The 22,020-nt window shown below is 39.1% G+C and overlaps 1 protein-coding gene across 9 annotated transcripts in view; it reads right to left on the bottom strand.

The window, feature by feature from the left end:
• Positions 1-22,020, bottom strand: part of EPHA6 (EPH receptor A6) — a 532,004-nt gene that overhangs the window by 390,159 nt on the left and 119,825 nt on the right. For 8 of the 9 annotated variants that reach the window (XM_072885203.1, XM_072885210.1, XM_072885220.1 and 5 more), the window contains one exon: positions 5,753-6,416. In XM_072885203.1, the coding sequence (XP_072741304.1) occupies positions 5,753-6,416 (664 nt within the window). Of the gene's footprint in view, positions 1-5,752; positions 6,417-15,818; positions 15,959-22,020 lie in introns of all 9 variants that reach the window. The other variant, XM_072885253.1, reaches the window with a different exon arrangement.

Raw genomic sequence — 22,020 nt, 5'->3', positions numbered from 1 at the left:
ATTTTCCTCCTTTTTTTGTAGTCCAAATCTTTCCATGCTTTTCCTTTACAGATCTTCCTTCAGTGCCTATGGGCTAGCAAAGACAAGTAGATCTCATGAGTAAATAAATACCTGGGAGAAAAACCAAAAGGACCCTTACACAATATTGTATCTCTGTAACTATCAGGAAACTTGCCATTCCAATGTACGTATTTTTTTTCCTTTTCCTGTTTTCATGCCAGCAGACAGGTAACTAAAGCATGACTGCATCATTAACTTCTTCGTTTCCCAGTAACAAAGACACGCTATAGGTACACATATGAGGACAGGGTTAGTTCACATTTGCAAAATGAAAATATTTTCAAATTGAATCAGACGAAATGGCTGAAGATAGGCTGCCAAGGTAGAAATCCTAACACCGAAACATTACCACAAATTTGAGTAAAGAATAACAGAAAGAAGTGGTTGTTCAATTAAACAAATGCTCAATGCGTTCAGGCATTAGTATCCCTAGGAAGTGTTGTTCAGTCAACTCAAGTTCAAAGAATTTGAACTTTACATTCCCACTTCTAATTGTATTTGTATTGTTCCTGAGAATATTCCTCAAGAACAATCAACTTTTTACAATTAAAATACACTTCTGTGTTGTGTTTGATTGGTTAAGACTCTAAAATAAATTCTGTAATTACTACAATAATTAGTATTTGCTATATATAATTGAATTTTCCCCTGCAATTTATTGCTAACCTTGAGTAATTCACATAATTTTTGGTAAATCATTAAAGAATCAGACTTCAGTTAACAGCCACCCAATTATTACTATATTATACCTAAAAAGAACTGAACTGTTGTAATTAAGTTTATATAGTGTTCCTTGTCATGATTGTTTCTTTCTGTGTAAAAGAGCCACCCAAAGCTCTGATATGGCCTGCATATATTACATATTTGTTAAATTTAGCACAACTCTTGTCTTGGACTGACGTTCAGAGAAGATATGACATTGAGCTTGCTACTTTTAATTGATGTTTATTAGAATCTTGTGCAGCACCGCCTCCTTCTATGCTATGACTTGGGAATGGGGCTGGTACCAATGATTTAGCAAAGCAAGCACTTCATATTAGAGCCATTTATGAGTAGCATTGCCAAATTATTGGTACTAACTCATTTATTAACACGTAAAGAAACAGAATAATGTGTGAATGCTGCTGCTATTTCAGGATTTTAAGGAAAAAATCTTGAAAGTAGATTCAAATCAAAGAGCAATAGATTGTTTACACAATCAATTCAGAGAAGATGGTATTTTTTCAGGTTATGCCATTAAGAAATGTATGTGATACACAAATAACTGTGAACCTCTTGCAATCAATGTCACTTTTTCCCCACTGACTTCAGAAAAGGAAGACAGTCCCCAAATTAATGAAAAATTCTCTATCAGTGTGTCTCTGAGCTGTTCTAGACACATTGGGGTATACATTTAATAAGTATGGATATTCTAATCCAGTTGTGAATTCTTCTCCGACACTTTCTCACTCTGGAATGATGCTTTTAAAAGCAAATACGATGGATAGGGAATACTGATAGATTCACGGACAGAGAGATACACATATAAAATGAACATATATTGAAAAAACTGAAATGTTGCCAGCTAGGTTATTTCCAACTGCCAAAATCTACTTTACTTGCTTCCCTATGATTTTAACAGCAGTGGTAAAACTGATCAAATACTTTTTTATTCCCATTCGTGCTGCTTTGTGAAACTATGAGCAATGACAAAGACAGAATATCATTCCTCACGCCATTTAGTACTTTCTGAATAGAGAATGTATATCTCCACAAATATCAAAACACAAATTTACTTTTTAAATTCTGTGACAGATAAGCCATATTGGCCATGAAGAATTTATTATTCCCCACTAAGCCATGTGCTGGTGTATAATTTAAAGTTTGACACCATTTTCAAGTAGGAAAAAAATATTCAAGTATTAGTAAGTATTGCCCACCACCCCACTACTTGCCAGAACAGATTTCAAAATACAAAATTATTATTTTGAAAGTTATTTTCATGCAGAAGAAAGAAATAGTTATCAGTTTTGAGCATGTCACAGAGTACATCTATGAGAAGCAATGACAGAATGGCATCATATATTTCTAAGACTCGGATTTGTAACTCTGGTGGTGGAATGGGAGGGGAAAAAAGGCCTTTGGGTTGGGATTTGGGGGAGGGACCTAGAAGACATGAAGATTGTGTAAATACATCTCAGGTCTTCTTAGAAGACTAAGATATAGTAGTTTCTCCTCTCCCCCCACCTATACCACCTACTCCCCCCCTTCTATGAAAACAAGCTAAATGTAAATTTTACAAATTTTCCCTTAGAAAGTTAGTAATGGTCAGGTATTTTACGATTTAATGGGTATGAAAGTGTCCTGGTTTTGGCTGGGATAGAGTTAATTTTCTTTCCAGTAGCTGCTATAGTGCTGTGTTCTGGATTTAGGATGAGAATAATGTTGATAACACACTGATGGTTTAGTTGTTGCTCAGTAATGTTTACACTGGTCAAGGACTTTTCAGCTTCCCCTGCTCTGCTGGGCGCACAAGAAACTGGGAGGGGGCACAGCTGGGACAGCTGACCCAAACCGGCCAAAGGGCTATTCCATACCATATGATGTCATGCTCAGTATAGAAACTGGGGGAGTTGGGCAGGGGGCAGTAATCACTGCTCGGGGACGGGCTGAGTGTCAGTCAGTGGGTAGTGAGCAGTTGCATCACTTGTTTTTTTCCTGAGTTGTGTTCTCTTCTCTCTCGTTGGTTTCCTTTTCATTACAATCCCCCCCCCCCCCCCCCCCAATTATTAAACTGGTCTTATCTCAACCCACGAGTTTTCTTGCTTTTGCTCTTCTGATTCTCTCCCCACCGGGGGGGAGGGATGGGGAGGGTGAGCAAGCAGCTGAGTGGTGCTTAGTTGCCAACTGAAGCTAAATCACGACAGAAAGAATTAGTTCAGGAAGTATTGACAAGTGACAAATCTTTTAAACTCTAAATTTCTGATTCGTGCCTCAGCCAAGAAGCAAAAGTCTCGAAATAGGACGCTATGGCTGTCTGATAGATTGCTATCAACATAGGTTCAGTTCACAATGCTCAAAACAGTCATATTGTAAAAATGCATTCCCAGCTGCCCGAGCATGTATCCCCACCAGCAGCTTTGGCACAAAGGGAAAGGTGGCCACCCTGACAGTAACCCTTCTAACGCGTGGTTTAAGCACAAGAGCTGGAGAGTGGGCACTAGTGAAATTAAATTGTTGCTTTTTAGTTCTAAAAGTATCTTACACATTTGGGCTTGCCTTAGGCATGACATTCATGAAGGAATGCAGGAAAAAAGAACTTTGAAAAACAGTCAGAAAAAGTAGTACTAATATTAAAATATGCTGAAGATGACTAAATGGACAACATCAGACTCCTATAAAATGATTTTAAAACACATAGGAAAGCTCTATTAGATAATAATTTTCTAAAACAGTAATTTGTTACACTTGGGGCAAATAGATAAGAATATGGAAACACTCATGGCTTTGGGTATTCCATTTCATTTAGGAGGTACCTGTTCAGCAGCAGACTGGACTGCCAATTGAATAAATGAGTGGAGTCAATGCATAGCAGAAAAGTTTCCTGACTACTTTTGTGGCCTTTGGTTGCTGGTTACATTACTCGTGTACAATTCTAGAGTATGACTCACTCACATAATGGACAGAAATTCATTGAGCATTAATGTCTTGAAGAAAATCCTTATCCCATTAAGAGAGAAATCTTTTGACCTTACGTAGAAAATTGCCATTACTCGAAGCAAGTATAATGTCAAAATTGTATCTTTGCAATGAGTATATTTTGATAATTAATGCCACCAAGATCAGACAACAAAGTGAATTTCATTTGCTGATTACAATAGTGTGCTTTTAATGTGTGCATAGTGTGCATAGTGTGCTTTTAATGCTCTATATTATTCAAGGTTGTTGTGCAGCTTGCCTAATACCATCAAATCTGAGGAGCTCTTGAGCAAAATATTTGGTCAATAGCAATGTCACTTGTGTAATTTATGGATATGGACTCTTTCTCTTCCTTTTTGCTACAAAGCAAATGTCGAACCAAAGCAGGCTGATATCTCAGTGGCTACTAAGGCTTTCTTTACAATCATTACTACAGAAAAAATACCTTATTCTCAAGACATTGTGAAACTATTACATACAGTAGAAGATAACATACAAAGTACATGTATCCTTTAGTAACTCTTTCTGAAGCTAACAAAACAACTAACTACTAAGAAACTGTGCAGTATGAAAAGATGCACGCTTTTTATGATTAAGTGTCACCTATGCAGCAGTCCTGGCAGGTGGAAAATAAGTCTCAACGTGCGTATTCTCCATGGTTAGTAGTCTCAAATTGAATCCAAAAGTCCTGGGCTTTATTCAAGCATACTACTGCATTTGCAAAGCTTTAGCAATGTATTAATGTTCTAAACAGCACAAAAGTTTAAGTAATCGGAATTTTTCCATTTGCGCATGAAATCCATTTATCACAAAGTTAGACAAATGCAACCACTCTTTCAAGAGTGGTAGAGAGAGGGTTATGAACCACAACAACATTTGGATTGTGCAGAAGACATGCTTTTTGCTCCTGCATGTGTTCACTGTCCTACCTATGAAAGTGAGGGGCTGATAAGGGAAGAAAATACATTTCCCTTTGTAGTCATCTCCAAGTTGAAACCTTGATTTAAAACATCCTTAATTCACTGTCATAGTGACAAGGTGCAGTGCTATGTTGTTCTATACATACCAGCACAGAGTACAGTCTCTGCAAAATTCTTGAAGAGAAATCACCAAGCACAACTATCCTCAGAGAGACAATTCTTCAGATACAAGAAGGTGGTAAACAACATTCAGCAACTAACTGACGTACTGACGCCTGCTTCACAAACAATCTGTCTTACTACATTTGTACATTAGTGTCTGTGAAAAAACAGTACTAGATATATAGCATTACTTATATATTGTGATGAAACACATTGTATATATATATATTGTATATTGTATATAAGTATATATTGTATACTTATATATTGTATTTTGAGCACTTTTGATTTTAACCTTTTGCATTAACTCTGAATAGGGCTTCAAATGTCACTAATTGAACTTGATGCCTAATGATTTTTTACTCAATTAACATGCATGTTATTCATGGCCGCATTTAAAACCCTTTGTTTTACAGAAGCATGGATAATGACGTTATCTCTTCAGGTGAATTTATCTCTTCTGTCTTTATGTGCTTACAGGAAAGATCTGAGTCTGAGTTAATTCCCTATATTCCCTTTTTAGGCATATGGAGGAAAAAGAGACACCTTTTTTCAGTCACTGCTCATCTCATCCTGCGATAGGTATCTAAAACATGTAGAGGAATCCTGCTCCAAAGCATGCACTTATCTCCAGTAACTACAGAAGGAGTCAAGCTGACTAGCTGATCTATACACATGTATGTTGTGGGCATCTACAGTTAGACAAAATGAAGGTCATCTTTAGTAACTAACTGTTTTCTTAGAAATCCACAATATCATGACTTCAAATAACCTTCCTTATTTCTGGACAAGAGGCACTCCTTGAAAATGTGATGCAATATTTCCAATATACAACAAGCTATTTGCTGTGCATATAACATCATAAGACTTTTTTTTTTAAATTAAAAAAAAAAATTGAAAAAAGGAAAAAAATTAAAAAAATGTTTTCTTACCATGGCAGGAGCCATCCACTTCCTCATATCCTACACTGCAGATGCATCGTCCAAGAGGCACAAGCCAATCCCCATCTGCTCCACAATACAATTTTGGAGTATCACGTTCCTCAGCGCTCTTCACACAGGAGCCCCGTACTTCCACCAAAGAGGAAGAATCAACCCTTGGAATAGTATCAGGAAACATAGCCAAATTACGGACCGTGAAAGGGCACTTTTTGTAATAAACACGGACTGAGACCAAAGCAATGCATGCTCCAATGTCCTGAAAAGCAAGATAAAATCCTTTCTTGTTTATTGGCCCAACCTCACGAACCTCTGTGTTGAGTTTAAGAATGCGGTCACCCAAGTCCATCTGGGTAAAGCTCTCATCAGCTGCAATAGTATCAATTTTAGTGTACTGGTTTGGCTTGAATTTTACTCCATGAGACTCATCTGATTCCATGTAGTAAAGATTGAAAGTTTCCTTGCAGGTTCCCAGTACCCATGGAATACTGTTGCAGTCCCTCAGGGTAAACTTCATTTCCACATAAATTTTCTGTGCGGCATCACGGGAGATCCAGTTTGTTCGAAGCCAGTTGTTTTGGTTTGGTTCCATCACATTACATACCTGGTAAGTATGAATGGGACGATTGTGTTCATCCATTTCAGTTATGGCATCCCACTGAAAAGAAAATAAAATTGTTTGAAAACTAAGAAAAATATGTATTATGCGTATGCATATACACAGAGCCCATGTATACACCCCCCCCCGTCTATGCACCTATGGCTTCACTAAGAATAATTATTTACTTAAAGTTTAGTGGAAAGAGAGTAGTTAAAAGCAGATACCAACTACAGAATGGTACAAGTTTTATTTCAGAAACTCTATGATAAGTTTCTATTAATAAAAACATTGAAAAATCAGCATGGCTCAGTAGAAGAGGGAAATACTGGCCATGTTTATATTAGCAAATTTAATAAGTCTGAGAACATTCCTGGGCATGTCATTCAATCATCTATGCTGAAAAAAAATTGCTGGAACAGTCCTGTTTGGTATACCGGTGGGCTGTCTCTCTGGCAGTCCTCCAAGCAATTCCCACAGCTCAGGCACATGGCACTGGCCAGGCACCTGCAGCAGTCAGCAGCTGGGACGCAGCCACTCTGATTTGGTGGCTCTGAGGTGTTTGGTGTAGGTTGTCCTGGTTTACACAATTGCCCTAGAAACATTTAGCTGCATATAGAGAGATGTTACATTTTTGGCTCCATAGGGTCTGTATTACACTTATTTCTGTTTAAAAAAAAAAAAAAAAAAAAAATCTGTCACAGGCATCATGCCATTGTTGTTGCCTTTATAATTCCCTTTCTTACAGTTCAGAGGTGAAGGAGGAATTTTTTTTTCTCCCCTCTGAGGTTTTACATTACGTCAACTTTGCAAAAATGTTCTCAAATTCTGGTGGAAATTCCCACATAGAGGCTCTCAAAAAACATGAATCTTTGGAAAATTACCCATGTGCTACATATGAAAGGCTTATCAAATGCCTAACTTATTACGTAATCTGCTGCTCTAAAGGATTACCACCATGTCCTGGTTTCAGCTGAGATAGAGTTAATTTTCTTTAGAGTGGCTGGTATGGGGCTATGTTTTGGATTTGTGCTGAAAACAGTGTTGATAATACAGAGATGTTTTAGTTGTTGCTGCACTAGCCAAGGACTTTTCAGCTTCCCATGCTCTGCCAGGTGCAGAAGAAGCTGGGAGGGGACACAGCCAGGAGAGTTGATCCAAACTGACCAAAGGGCTATTCCATACCACATGACATCATGCTCAGTATATAAAGCTGGGGAAGAAGAAGGAAGGGGGGACATTTGGAGCGATGGCGTTTGTCTTCCCAAGTAACCATTACGCGTGATGGAGCCCTGCTTTCCTGGAGATGGCTGAACACCTGCCTGCCCATGGGAAGTAGTGAAGGAATTCCTTGCTTTGCTTGCGTGTGCGGCTTTTGCTTTCCCTATTAAACTGTCTTTATCTCAACCCTCGAGTTTTCTTACTTTTGCTCTTCCGATTCTCTCCCCCATCCCACCAGGGGGGAGTGAGCGAGCGGCTGCGTGGTGCTTAGTTGCTGGCTGGGGCTAAACCACGACACACCATCCCCAAAATAGCTTCAATATAATTGAATCAACTTTCCACTAAGTACTCCTAATATCAACATAGCATTAGATATAGATGTTTTCTTATCAAAACACAGAACTAGTTATAGTTCTGGATCCAAATATATTATGTCCCGCCAGAAGTTTTAGCATGGGTTTTAGATGTACTGTTCTCTTATGGCATTGACATACCAAATAAGCCAAAAACCTGTTCACAAATATCACTCAAAACACCAGACTACAGTGTTTTAATGATAAGAAACATCAAAATATACGTTATTCATGTTCATGGTTTAGCATACATAGAATAGATTTATGATGAACACATATTTAGTTAAAATTATTTGCCTGCAGAAAAGATGCATAAGCTTAAAACTGAGAAAGCAGAAGTTGAAAAGTTTATGGAGTATTTTCACTCTTCCCAACTTTCTCAGATTTTGCAGTTACCTTGGTTAAATTCACTGTATGGCATTTTAAAATTTTATATTAACTACATACAGGTGTACACACATAACATGCCAAAGCACATGTTTAAATTATGCACAATATGCAATTCTGAGTACAAAAAGAAGATACAGACCTTACACATCATTGTTCAAACATAAAATCAAATTCTGTTAGTCCCATGATACAACAACCTCACAAATTTTTCTGCTCTAATACACACAGTATCAATTTTTTTAAAATTAAAGTTACACTCCTAAAGATGCATTTTGACTACTTTAGCAGCTGAATATTCATAGTGCCTACTTACTTCAGTATTACAGAGACGGTATGGTTGGCCTGTGGCCTACCGGATTGAGAAAATATAGGAAGTAAAAGTTCTGTTTACCATTTTTAAGCAATAAAAATCTATATATATAATCATTTAGAAACACTATGGGAAGAAAGACTTTATCTGTTCATCTTTTTCTGTGAAAGAGGAAGATATTACTTAAGAGTTAGGTTCTCATTTTCAGAAAAATTCCCAGACATCAGATGACTCTTAAGGCCCATGTGAACACATAGAAAACTAGCTGGCTTTACTTTGAGTTTTAAGAACAAATAATGTCACAATATAGAAATGGGGGAACATGCACATCTCCAAGACCTTTCACATAATCTTTATGTAAAAACAACACAACAAAAGCACACAACAACATGGGAGTGGAGGAAAAAAGTGCACCTTCTTCTTTAGGAGTGAACTGATCCATCATGGTGGAAGCAGGGCGGAAAAAAAAAAAACACAACCACCAAAAAACCCTGTGGCTCCATTAGCCTGAAAACTTCGATTTTAAACAGTGGCTGGAATTCATGTGGAAAAAGGAATTCCAAGTGCTGCCAGATGCAATCAGGGGACCGGGATTCCTGGTCAATGCAGCGTGCACCTGGGAGCTATGCAAAAAAATAGGGTAACTAAAGGCCTTTACAGGCCATCACTTTTGGGGATTCTTCCCATCACAGCAAGCATGATAACCTCGTCTCAAGGTCCTATCCCAAAAACAAACAATCTGCTGACTCAAGAGATTCTTACATGGCCAAGGGCTTTTGGCCTCTATGACTTGTACGCATTCAGAAAGGGCAAAGCAGCTACTTCAGCATTCATGGCAAGACCAGAACAAATTCAGATTTGGTCAAAAGTGTAAGATGAAGGACTGTATGATGATGTAAAATTGTATGATGAAGCACAGGGCTTCTCATGCCATTGTCCCCAAACTGGTTTGAACTACAATTAAAGTCTACTCTGTAGCAAGCAATATAATACCCCAAGTAGATTGTGGCTTTGGGAAAGGAAAAGGGGACTTTCATGCTCTGGTGGGCCAGGCCTCTTCCCTTTTGCCAACCATGAACCCACACAGCTTGAATTGATTCAAAATTCCACAGCCATGAAGGATTAAAGAAAATAATTAAAATTATTTTTTTAATTTTAAACAAAATAAATTAAAATACACAGCTCGAAGCCTTAAAACCTCACCAGAAGAGGTTCTTTAAAAACAAAGCAGGTAAGTCTCAGCCGCTGATCCTCATTTTGCCTACCATATCTGTTACATAAGCCAAGGACATACCACCTTTTTCTTCACATATAAAACACGTACTATAAGTTTAAGCATTATTACACAAATTTGTGTTATAGACAAATACAACCACAATGTAGATTTAAGAAAAAAAACAAATGGAAATGCAAATTTATTTGTGTACCAAACCACATTAAAAGGAGGATGTGCTATATACACCAGAGAGGTCTCAAAAAAAAAAAAAAAAACAAACCCCCCAAAAAAACCCAACCGAAAAAACCCAACCCCCAAACAAACAAACAAAACCCCCAAACACACACAAAACAAAAAAACAAGCAAAAAAACTTTCCACCACACCAAACCCAGAATAAAAGAGTAGTAGGTAGGATGACAATGTAGTTTTTAAAATACAGAACAGTCTTCAGAACTGGAGTAAACTAGATTAAAGCAAAAAACCTCAACATACTACTACCTCTTAAACATATTAAGAAAAAAAAAAATCCAACATATCTTCCCCTTACCATGAGATTCTCTTCAGAAATATTTATATATTCACTTTGAATCAAAATGTCAATTTGAACTTAGAAATTAAAGCCCTGAAGTTAGCTGCTAACTGTGTAGTTAATATAAATCTATTACTTCTGTAGGAAAGTGAAGTCTCAGCACTTCAATAACTGGTTTAAAAGAACAAAACAAGATGGATTGATCAAACACAGACAGTGCTTTCGTTCATTCAAAGCAGACCTTGTGTGCTTCATGCCTTTGCCTTTCCATTGTGCTCCCAGATAGCTTGCTGACAGCTCCCAATTTATCAGAATTCATGCATTGGGCAAGAAAAACATTTAAAAGGCATTTACAAAAATGTTTAGCAAAAGTAGTAGTCTAATCATCATACATCTAAAATATTTTCAAAAAAGGTTAACATCTAACATTTCAACCTAGTCATCGCACTGAGACATACTGTATAAGGTATGATTATAAATACAGCTGTGAGTTTGTTGGCATGTGCTCTTAATTACTAGTCCCAGATATTGAGTGCAAATGAGGTGAATTCCACCACCCCAAAATGTCAAGGTAATTTACTAAAAAGTCTGACAGAACTCAGTCTGTGATAGTCTCTAACAAGGACACATTCTTCCCAGGTGAAATACAATCTGCTTTTAATTTTACATAAGTGTTGCATTTTTCTTCTGATAAAAACAGCCAGGAAATATTAAGCAATAGTTAAATTCAGTGCAGACAACAAAAAGCCAAACAATTTCTCAAATATGCACTAGTTTTCTTTTGGGTATATTTCATATTATAGCTCCTAATTAATTAAGTGAAAAGTGTATATAAACATTTTAGTTGTGCAAAACCATTCTTCACTTAAACCTTAAAAACAAATGAACAGAAGCATCTCATTGGTGACGTTTGCACGAGAATGTGGTAGCTCCCCCCCAGAATACCTAACCTGACATACACAAAAGCTGGCAGAAGCTGTCTGGTTTAGACAAGCTGACAGTTCAGACTTCCTTCAAACCGAGCCTCTTGGCATCCCAATGCATTGCATTACTTTCCAAATTTTTTGATTATGTTCCTTTCAAATGAGGAAAATCTCTGATAATGTTGATGGAAGCAGCAGCAGCATAAAGCTAATTCTTACAACTGGAGTTCCAGGACTTATGAAGAAATGTGAAAAAACACAGTTTGGAGGAAAGACTTCAAAATTCTATTTCAACATTGTAATCAACAGCAGCATGGATAAGAGGTTACATTTTACTTTCACATATAGCATAAAGGAGGAGTAAATGTCACTAAAATAGAACAACATGGAATTTGAAGATTCGTAGAGAGAAGATTTTAAGATTACTTGTCACATTCAAGTACAAAATATGAGATTAGGCTACAAACCACACTGAGATTTTAGTTAGATAAAATCTCAGCTGTTTTCATATCTCTACAAGCTACTTTACAACCTTTCTGTTTCATTTTAGAACTTCACTAATATTTAACAGCTGTACAGAGAACACTATAAAGAACAAATTACCTAATTTAAATCTTGTACTAGCTATATATAATACTGAAATCTGTTTTCAGTGTTCCCCACTTTTTGTTATTCTTATTTTAAACCAAACACTACAGATTTACAAAGCCAGCAAGAGACATTTATTACAATTTAGTAGGCTATATCACCAAAGGCTGTATGAACATTACAAAAAGAGAGACTGCATTTCACATATTTTATTTTTAAACACATTACTGTCTGATAAGAAAATGTCTTAGTGATAGCATGCTACAGAAAAGTAAACACAGTGGACCAGTTTCAGCCTGGTGGAAGCAGTCATAAGTTCCCTGAAGACACCAGTTATTTCAACAAATTCTGAATCTTGACTTATCTTTAAACCACAGTCAGTCTCTTAAGCAAACCCTTATTGAGGTCATATTGTGCTGCTTAAAGAAAAGAGATGTTAAATTGACAATTGGCATGATTTGCCCAGTATTAGCCATACACAACACTGGATTAAGAGGTGGAATGCAGAACAGAAAGGACTGAGAAGATACTATCTCACCCTGTTGTCACCTCCCAGCCCTCTGTCGCAGCACCGTAAAGCTGCATGTTCCCACGTCAACCCTACGGCTCCTCTTTGGCTTCCAGTCCCAGGTGCTATCTATGGGCAGCAGAGAGCAGTCATGGCATTGCACCAGAGCCAGGAATAGTGTATCTTTTCCCGTGTGAAGACCTGCACTGCAGGCTCTTCTCCACCATGTCACTTGAGCCTTTCATCTCCCACATTGGCAACCTCCATTGTGCCATTTGCGCAGAAGCAAGGCCATGCAGATTCTCACTGTTTAGCAGCAGCCCTATTTGTGCTTGAAGAATTCATTAAAATATTTTATTTGTATGTCAAACTTTACTGTAAGAAGCTTTTCCAATTAATAGGGGTAGTTATATCAAGCAGTTGAAAATATCTATTTCGTAATAAGCTGATATCTAGATAACTACACATGTAGTGAAAGATACTTTTCCCACAAGTTGTCACACTGATTGATGAATTAATAGTGGGTTCTTAATCTCAGATAACAGTTATTCAGGAACTGATCCCAGCAGCAGTTTGGTAATCTAGGATGTCTGTTTTAACATCTTGCACAACTCAAGATTCTTTTTATTGTAATTTTACTTCATTTAAAGGAAAAGGTAGGGACACTGGTTACTTAGGTCCACACCCTTACTCAGCAGTTTAAGGAATGGAAGAGACCATCTGCCCTTACAAATTTTGCTGCATTTGTATCCTAAACTAGAAAGTTCCCTCCCCTTTCTACTTATCCTTTTACTCAAAGGATAGTTCTCTAAAAAATGAAGGGTTCTGCACTTACACATACCTAACCAGTGTATCTTAGCTCACTCCTGAATAAAGGAAGATTGTGGCAGACTTAGCATGCAACCCATTTGGATATTAAGTACACAACAGGACCCCTGGGTAAAATATTCTATACAAATCTTTTGTTGTTGAGCAAAACACATAGGGATAAGTACTGGCTTTCCATGCAGAGAATTGAAGGAAAAAGTTGTGCCTGAAAAGAACATGGGATAGGAGATTGAGGAATGAAACCTGTTGACTTCAGCCATCCTGCATTTGACTACCTCCTAAGAAAACACATCTGTAAAGGCAAGTCCTCAATGGTAGTAAGTCTTATTACCTATCTGGCAACAGAAGAAAGATTTCCTTTCTAAATCAAAGAACAAAATATGTAAGGTTCATGCTACAGAGATCTCATTTACTCTATTAGTTTCAGAGAGCTAGGTAATTTTGGAAATGTAGCTGTCAACTTCTTCTAACACAAAAACATATGCTGGTGTCCTGGTTTCAGCTGAGATAGAGTTAATTTTCTTTATAGTAGCTGGTATGGGGCTATGTTTTGGATTTGTGCTGAAAACAGTGTTGACAATACAGAGATGTTTTAGTTGTTGCTGCACTAGTCAAGGACTTTTCAGCTTCCCATGCTCTGCCAGGTGCAGAATGAAGCTGGGAGGGAACACAGCCAGGAGAGTTGATCCAAACTGACCAAAGGGCTATTCCATACCATATGATGTCATGCTCAGCATATAAAGGTGGGGGAAGAAGGAGGAAGGGGGGGATGTTTGGAATGATGGCGTTTGTCTTCCCAAGTCACCATTACACATGATGGAGCCCTGCTTTCCTGGAGATGGCTGAACACCTGCCTGCCCATGGGAAGTAGTGAATGAGTTCCTTGCTTTGTGTTGCTTGCGTGCACGGCTTTTGCTTTCCCTATTAAACTGTCTTTATCTCAACCCACGAGTTTTCTCACTTTTACTCTTCTGATTCTCTCCCCCATCCCACCAGGGGGGGAGTGAGCGAGCGGCTGGGTGGGGCTTAGTTGCCGGCTGGGGCTAAACCACAACAGTCCTTTGAAAATTCAGTGAACCTGAACTGTAGCGATGCAATTTTCTGACATATATCCCTCATTGCCCACAGATGTCCCCTTGGAACAGGTCAGGTCCCTAACAGTAAAAGGGATGGACTATTTTTGTTATATAGAACTGCTGCTATCCTAAAAAAACAGCCTGGAGAAAGTTACAAGTGTGTCCATGCAACTCATGTACCCAAGAACAGTTAAGTAAGCATTTCCATATTTATGACATCCAATGAGGACAAAAAGCAAGCAGGCAGTATTTTTTCTAATGTTTTAATTGATTCCTCTATTTTGTCATTTTTATAAATGGTTTTTTACTCATTTTGGTCATCAGTATTTGCAGTTCTCAGCTGGGACTCATCTAATGAAATCAACAAGTGAATTCTCACTTTCAACTGTTCGCTACTGACAGTCTTTTAGGTCCCATTTCCATGGAAACAAGCTGAATGGTAAAAATAGAGTTTCAAAAGTTTTTTAAATTCCCTTATACTGTCTCTAGTGAGATGATCTCCAAAGAAATGAGATCAGAAAGGTCTAAGCTAGGAAACAATAGAGAAGGACCTGCACTTGGCATGCACAGCTGCTGGCTGCCATCCGCAAATGCAGATTTAAACATCTAGCTGCTGTAGTGACATTCAAGCAAACCCAGCTATACTACATAACAGAATTGCAGAAAAAAACCCCCTTCTCTCTTAAATTAACATGCTTAGAAAAATGAACATTTTAAAACACAGTTGGCACTTAAAACATGACATTGAAAACAACAAAGTTAAAGAATATTAAAAAGAACTACAGAATTACTGTAAATTAAAGGTATTGAGTTAATATTTTTCCCCATTCCCTCTAACTCATTTTTCTTTGCCTCCATCTTTTTTCAAGATCTACAACTCTGTATGTGAAAATAGATGCTCAGACCTCCAAAGCCCAATAAGACAAGTGATAACACTGAACTTATGAAATATGCCTATTAAAAAAAAAAGGCAGGCAAAACTCCACAGCTATTCATGTATTTCCTAGCAAGTACAAGTTGGCATAGCTAGCAAAATAAAACAGCAATTAAACTACTTACGGTCTTACATTTAAATCAAGCTGATTTAAAGTTGCTTAGGGAAGGCATATAAATATATAGCATACATTAGATTAGCTCTGTAGAGCTATAACTACAATTGCAACACAGGTTTAGAGGAAAACGTGACATCTCTTTTCTACATAGGCAGAGCAAATAGGCACACACTATGACAGTCAATGGCAAACCCCTCATAAAATCTGTAGATGTAAATGTAATTAAAAGGGAAGAACAAAATCAGAATTAAACAAAAAATCAAATAAAGAATAACTACGGAAATATAAACAAGAGAATACAGGAAAGAAAGTGGCAGATTATTCTACGTTCTCCAAATGCAAGTGTTAACAGGTCTCGGGCTGTGGAACAGCTGCTCTGTGGTTGAAGTGGCCAGGATGATTCAGAAAGCTGTTAATGCACTCAAAATTGAAAATCCAAAACAGCGAGTTGCTTTTCTGTTATTTACATGAAGCGCTGAATACTGAACAACCGTGAGGATGAGCTGCTCCAGATGATCCAACTTTGCTCTGGAAACTGTTCTGGTTCATATGAATGTTTTCTTCAGGCACACAACACTAGGATCTGGTGAGATTTGGGGGATGAGCCCTGAAATCCAAGCAAGACGAACTTCAGATATATGAAACAATTGACTCTCACCTGGGGATTAGCCAGCGTAGGACTTTGGGATCAGAAGGCAAAATAGGACAGCCCTGTGCTAGCTTGGTAGAGCTCATTGTGGCTGTTCCAGAAGAAAAGGGAGTCACAGGTCCTGAACGTGGACTTTTATGCATATATTAGAAAAGATCAAGATGCCAAGAAACATGTTTACATTTCAAATCATATAATCTGATGTAGGGCTCAAACTACTGAGGCAGTCAATCCATTTGACTGACCAGAATCTAGACAGCAGTATCATAATGCACCAATGAAAATGTTACTCATGGAATAACGTTTCTGCTGTCTGCATATGGCAGAGAAAGTATAAAACAGGAGCCAGAAATAATAGTACACATTTCCTTCCATTCTAGATCATGAGAAGACAAAGCACATTCAGAAAAGAGATACATAGAAAAATGGAAAGAAAAACAAAAAAAGAATTCACACATACATGTGTACACATGAAGGCTGTTTATAATAAACTGATATATAGTTGAAGCCAACCACTAACACACAAAATGCCATTCTCCTCAGTACTCTGGAACAAGACCATTGTTTCCCTGAATGCATTATGGACTATAAAAGACTCAATGACTTGCATCAAGGATCTGCAAGGATAGCATGCCAGACTGTAATTTTCTTTTTAAATGAGACATGCTAGTAAAACCTCAGGTGGTTTTACTGCAGGTGGTGAGAGATGCCACAATTCAGTGGTGAAAAGTGCTGCTCATCACCTTTCCAGGGGCATCTTATCCCTATGTAATGCAACACTTCGGACATATTCAGAATTGAATGGAAAGTGAGAGCAGAAAGTCTACACCTTTTCAAGATACTATAGCTCTTAGCACTCAACCCTGCTGTGTGCCCTTCAAAATCTGCCTGTGCGCTATAGCTTGCTGACCTCTGTTTTACAGAAGAAATAAAAATAATACAATAAATATATAAAACAGTGGTTTACAGGTATCTGCTACTAGAACAGAGCTGGATCTAGCTAATCGTAAGAGTTGTGTGCTACAATTAGCAGAGTCTGCCAGCAGCTGCAGAGTCCCTCTGCTAAGACAAAAGACTGAATAATGCTGATGCTGGCAGGCAAATGAGAACAAGAGGTTAGCAATCCTCACTTGGCTGAATGAGACTTATGGGATTAACTAAGAATACATGCAGAATGCCATAGCTCTAAACCGCGATACTCATGTGATGAAATACATGGGTCTGTTGTGGAATAACTGATGTGTGTATGTAAGAAAAAAAGTTTTGTCACCCATTAGTAAATAAGAGATATCATGACTTAAAATACATAAGTAATTGCTTATCCTTCCTTATAATTAGAATAAGGCAAACAAGGACTGAGAAAAAAATTACAGCTACAAAATAAATCAGACTGTAGGTACAGTTCAGTCAGGCTCCAATAGATATTATCTGTTTAATAGTAAAAGACTTATTTGCTGCTGTTTTGCTTTATTTCCTGAATATGGAAAGCTGGAGCAATCCTGGCTCTGCCCTTCCCAGCACCTAGTGCAATCAGAGTTACTGGAGCAGGAATGTTATGTTATACTGCTCAGTGAAGCCACTGTGCCGGGTACTTTGGTAATGCTGCTGTACTGGGTACATTGGTAATGCTGCACAATAGCTGGCTGCATCAGCTATATGGCCTGGGGGAACTTGCTGGATCTCCACAATAGCAGAGATAATGTTATGGTAAACATTTCTGTGTCCGGAGATATTTAGAAACACAGAAAAACACAGACTGGAGGGACCTTTACAGAAAAAACATGAGCAATCTCTACAATTTTAGTTCAGAAATGTCTACAAATTCAGAGGTCTCATTAATCTTTCTCAGCTGTTTGTGACCAGCTCTGTGCAGCCATGTCAGTACTGCACTGACTCTGACCCAACAAGCCTCATGGTACCGGAGCTGGTCTGTAGACTCCCCTCCTGCCATACCCCCACTTCCCATGCACCTCAACCTTGCAAATTGCTTTGGCCTGCTGAGAAGCCAGAATAACATCAGGACAGGGAGAGACACTTAGTAGAAGATATTCTCAGCCCTCAGTTTGAGAGCTGACCTTGTCTGCTTTATGATTTAATGCACACAGTACTATGAGTCAAATGACTGACTGCTTTTACCAGTTAACCCCTTTAAAAATTGTGCACAGCATCAAGTCACAAATCTGACTTACATGCACAAAGTTCCAAATATTAGTTCCCTTTTACTAGCTTTCCAGGCTTTGAATCTTCAATTCTGATATTTGAAATTTCCCTTCAGCAGCAGGAAAATCCTCTTTTGCCTTTACCGCTCCAAGAAGCGGAGCTTTAAGCAAATACCACAGAATCATGGCAAAACAGCCGTCCTGGCTATGCGCACCCAGAAAGCGGGCTATGACTCAGAGTTTCCCATTTTAATTTCCTGACTAATCGCTCAGAGAAAAGGCATTTCAGCACCAGTGATGGCAGAAACTGTATAAATACCTCTCCAAGCTCCAGGTTTTCCCAGTGAAAAGTGGTGGATCTCAGAGTCTATTTTTATGCAGGCATTGGCATATTTAGATGACTGCAATTAGCAAGCAGTCAATGAGGTTAATATGAAGTAAAACCCATAAGAATATCTATCCATTCCTTTTTCCTATCTCTCCCTGGTTCTTTCCTAAAGTCTCTAGTGTGTAAAAAGGAGGGAAAAAAAAGAAGATCCTGCCATTTCTACTTCTTATTGAATTAGTACTAGTCAATTAGTGTTTTTAATTGAAACTATACCAAACAGAAACAATTACAAATAATAATTATACAAAGCAGCTATATAAAGCTTTTCATCTTTGGAGTGCTTTACAAACACTAATACATTAATTCTAACTAAGACATAAAACTAAAGAAGCAAAACTAAAGATAATGAGAGGAAGGTTAAGTGACAGATCACTGATTTTTACCAGCATGCGCTGCAAGTTATAGTAATGAGGAGCTTGCTGTGTCAGTGTGGATGCCTTTATCTGACACTACACATACCCACATGAACTGAAGCAATGCCACTTCAAAACTTTACTGCAGCACAACAATATTCCTCTAAGCATGTTACTAATGGGCTCCTTCAAAACTGCCCTTCATTCCTCTCCAACTGTTGTGCTACCAGGTGAAATGGAGCCCGCTCCTGCAGCACACACTTAGACGAAATACCTGCTACCAGACTGCTGATGAACAATTGAAGACTTGCATCTTTCACCATCATCCTAACAAGTGTTACTGCTATGTACCAATAACATGATTCACAACTTCATTTTCTTTCCAAGCTACTTATCCCTTCTGAGCAGAGTATCAAAAGGGGGAAAACCAAGATTAGAGCTATGGGAATTATTAAAGATAAAAAACTTATATTTAATGGCTTGCAAGGGATCATGTTGATATACTCAAGTGAAAGCCAAAAGCAATGGCATCATATCCTGCCATTTAATTGACCCCAAAAGTTCTGGAAATAAAATTTGAGAGGTGAACAGAAGAACCAATTATTGGAAGTGGAGCAAGCTGAATAATGAAGTAGCAGCTCAGTTTATTTGCATATAAGTTCCTAACTTTATTTCTATATTCTAGCTACATGCATTACAACTTTATTCATTTTCTAGGTTGAATCAGAGCAGTGCATAAAAATTCTGCAGAATAACTTCCATTACAGGTTGGAAACATCTTCAAAGTGTCCAGAATATGTAGAGAAATAAATACATAAAAATCAGAATTCTGCAGTATTTTTAAGACAAAAAAATAAAATGCTCTCCATATCAACCTCATGCTTATAGTCTGCAAACTCCCTATGGGATTCACCTTTCTCAAAGCAGGAAGAGGGTCTCTGCTTACAAGCTAGCGGGGCTCTGACAGAGCTTTAAACTAGACTTGAAGGGGGAGGGGGAAAATATCAAGCTGTGGGATGACATGCCAAGGTTAAAGGGACGGGGTGCTAGCAAGGGCCCTCAGCCTGTTGCTGTGAGGCATGTTGGCTACACTGCAGCACACCTGAAGTCTCACGGAGATGAGCCAGGGGCTCCTGAGGTAATAGGACCCAACAGGGAAACACCAGTGAAATACCTCAAAGGAATTAAGGGGTGTTCCTCTAAGAAGGTGACATGGCTGACGTCCCAGCTGAAGTGCCTCTACAACAATGCACGCAGCATGGGCAACAAACAGGAGGAGTTGGAAGCCACCGTGCTGCTAGAAAGCTACGACCTAGTTGCCATTACTGAAACTTGGTGGGAAAAATCCCATGACTGGAGTGTGGCTGTCAATGGCTACAGGCTGTTCAGAAGGGACAGGTGAGGAAGGCGGGGTGGAGGCGTTGCCCTCTACAGCAAGAAATGAATACAGTGTCAAGAGCTGTCTTTGAAGAATAGCAGGTTGAAAGCTTATGGGTAACAATCAGAGACTGAGGCAACAAAGGGAACCTTGTTGTTGGTGTCTCCCACAGGCTACCCAATCAAAGGGAGCCTATTGACGAAGCCTTCTTACTCCAGCTACAGGAGGCATCGCACTCACAGGCTCTCATGCTGCTGGGGAACTTCAACCACCCTGCCATCTGCTGGAAAAGGAGCACAGCAAGCTGTAGGCAGTCTAGGAGTCTCCTGGAATGCATTGAGGATAACTTCTTAAGTCAGGTAATAGATAGCCCTACCAGAGGGCATGCGATATTGGACCTGTTGGTCACCAACACAAGTGAGCTAATCAGTGATGTCAAGATTGGAGGCAGCCTGGGCTGCAGTGATCATGCACTGGTGGAGCTCAGAGTCCTGAGGGATATGGGTCAGGCGAAGAGTAAAGTCAGGACCCTGAATTTTAGGAAAGCAAACTTCCAGCTCTTCAAGGAGTTTGCTTGAAGAGGACCCCCTGGGAAACTGCCCTCATGGACAAGGGAGCAGAACAGAGCTGGCAGACCTTTAAGGACTCTTTCCATAGAGCGCAAGAGCTCTTGATCCCCAGGTGTAAGAAATCAGGAAAGGAAGGCAAGAAACCAGCATGGATGAGTTGAGACCTGCTGGTCAAACTAAAGGGCAAGAAGGAAATGCACAGGCAGTGGAAGCAGGGACCGGCATCCTGGGAAGATTATAGGGACGCTGCCTGGTTGTGTAGGGATGGGGTCAGGAAGACCAAGGCACAGCTGGAGCTGAACTTGGCAAGGGACACAAAGAATAACAAGAAGGACTTCTACAGGTATGTCAGCCAGAAAAGGAAGATCAAAGAAAGTGTACCACCCCTGATGAGCAAGACTAGCAAACTCGTAATAACGGACAAGGAGAAGGCTGAGGTACTCAACAACAACTTTGCCTCAGTCTTCACTGGCAACCTCTCTTCCCACACCTCTTGAGTGGATGGACTGCAAGACAGGGAATGGGGGAGCAAAATCCCTCTCAATGAAAGAGAAGATCAGGTTCATGACCACCTGAGGAACCTGAAAATACATAACTCTATGGGACCTGACTAGATGCATCCCAGAGTCCTGAGGGAATTCGCTGATGTAGTTGCCAAGCCATTCTCCATGATATTTGAAAAGTCGTGGCAGTAGGTGAAGTCCCTGGTGACTGGAAAAAGGGAAACGTTGCAACCATTTTTAATGAAGGTAGAAAGGAGGACCCTGGGAACTACTGACCTGTCAGCCTCACCTCTGTGCCTGGGAAGATCATGGAACAGATCCTCCTAGAAGCTATGCTAAGGCATATGGAGGACAGGGAGGTGATTCGAGACAGCCAGCATGGCTTCACCAAGAGCAAGTCCTGCCTGACCAACCTAATGGCATTCTGTGATAGAGTGACTACATCAGTAGACAAGGGAAGAGCTATGGATGTCGTCTATCTGGATTTCTGTAAGGCCTCTGACACGATCCCCCACAACATCCTTCTCTCTAAATTGGAGAGATATGGATTTGATAGGTGGACTGTTTGGTGGATGAGGAATTGGTTGGATGGTCGCATCCAGAGGGTAGTGGTCAACAGCTCAATGTCCAGATGGAGATCGGTGACAAGTCATATCCCTCAGGGGTCCGT

This window comes from Ciconia boyciana, chromosome 1 (genome assembly GCF_034638445.1).
Source record: "Ciconia boyciana chromosome 1, ASM3463844v1, whole genome shotgun sequence".
NCBI lineage: Eukaryota > Metazoa > Chordata > Aves > Ciconiiformes > Ciconiidae > Ciconia > Ciconia boyciana.
Note: the sequence above shows the minus strand (reverse complement) of the source record. Positions and strands in the feature narration are given on the sequence as shown.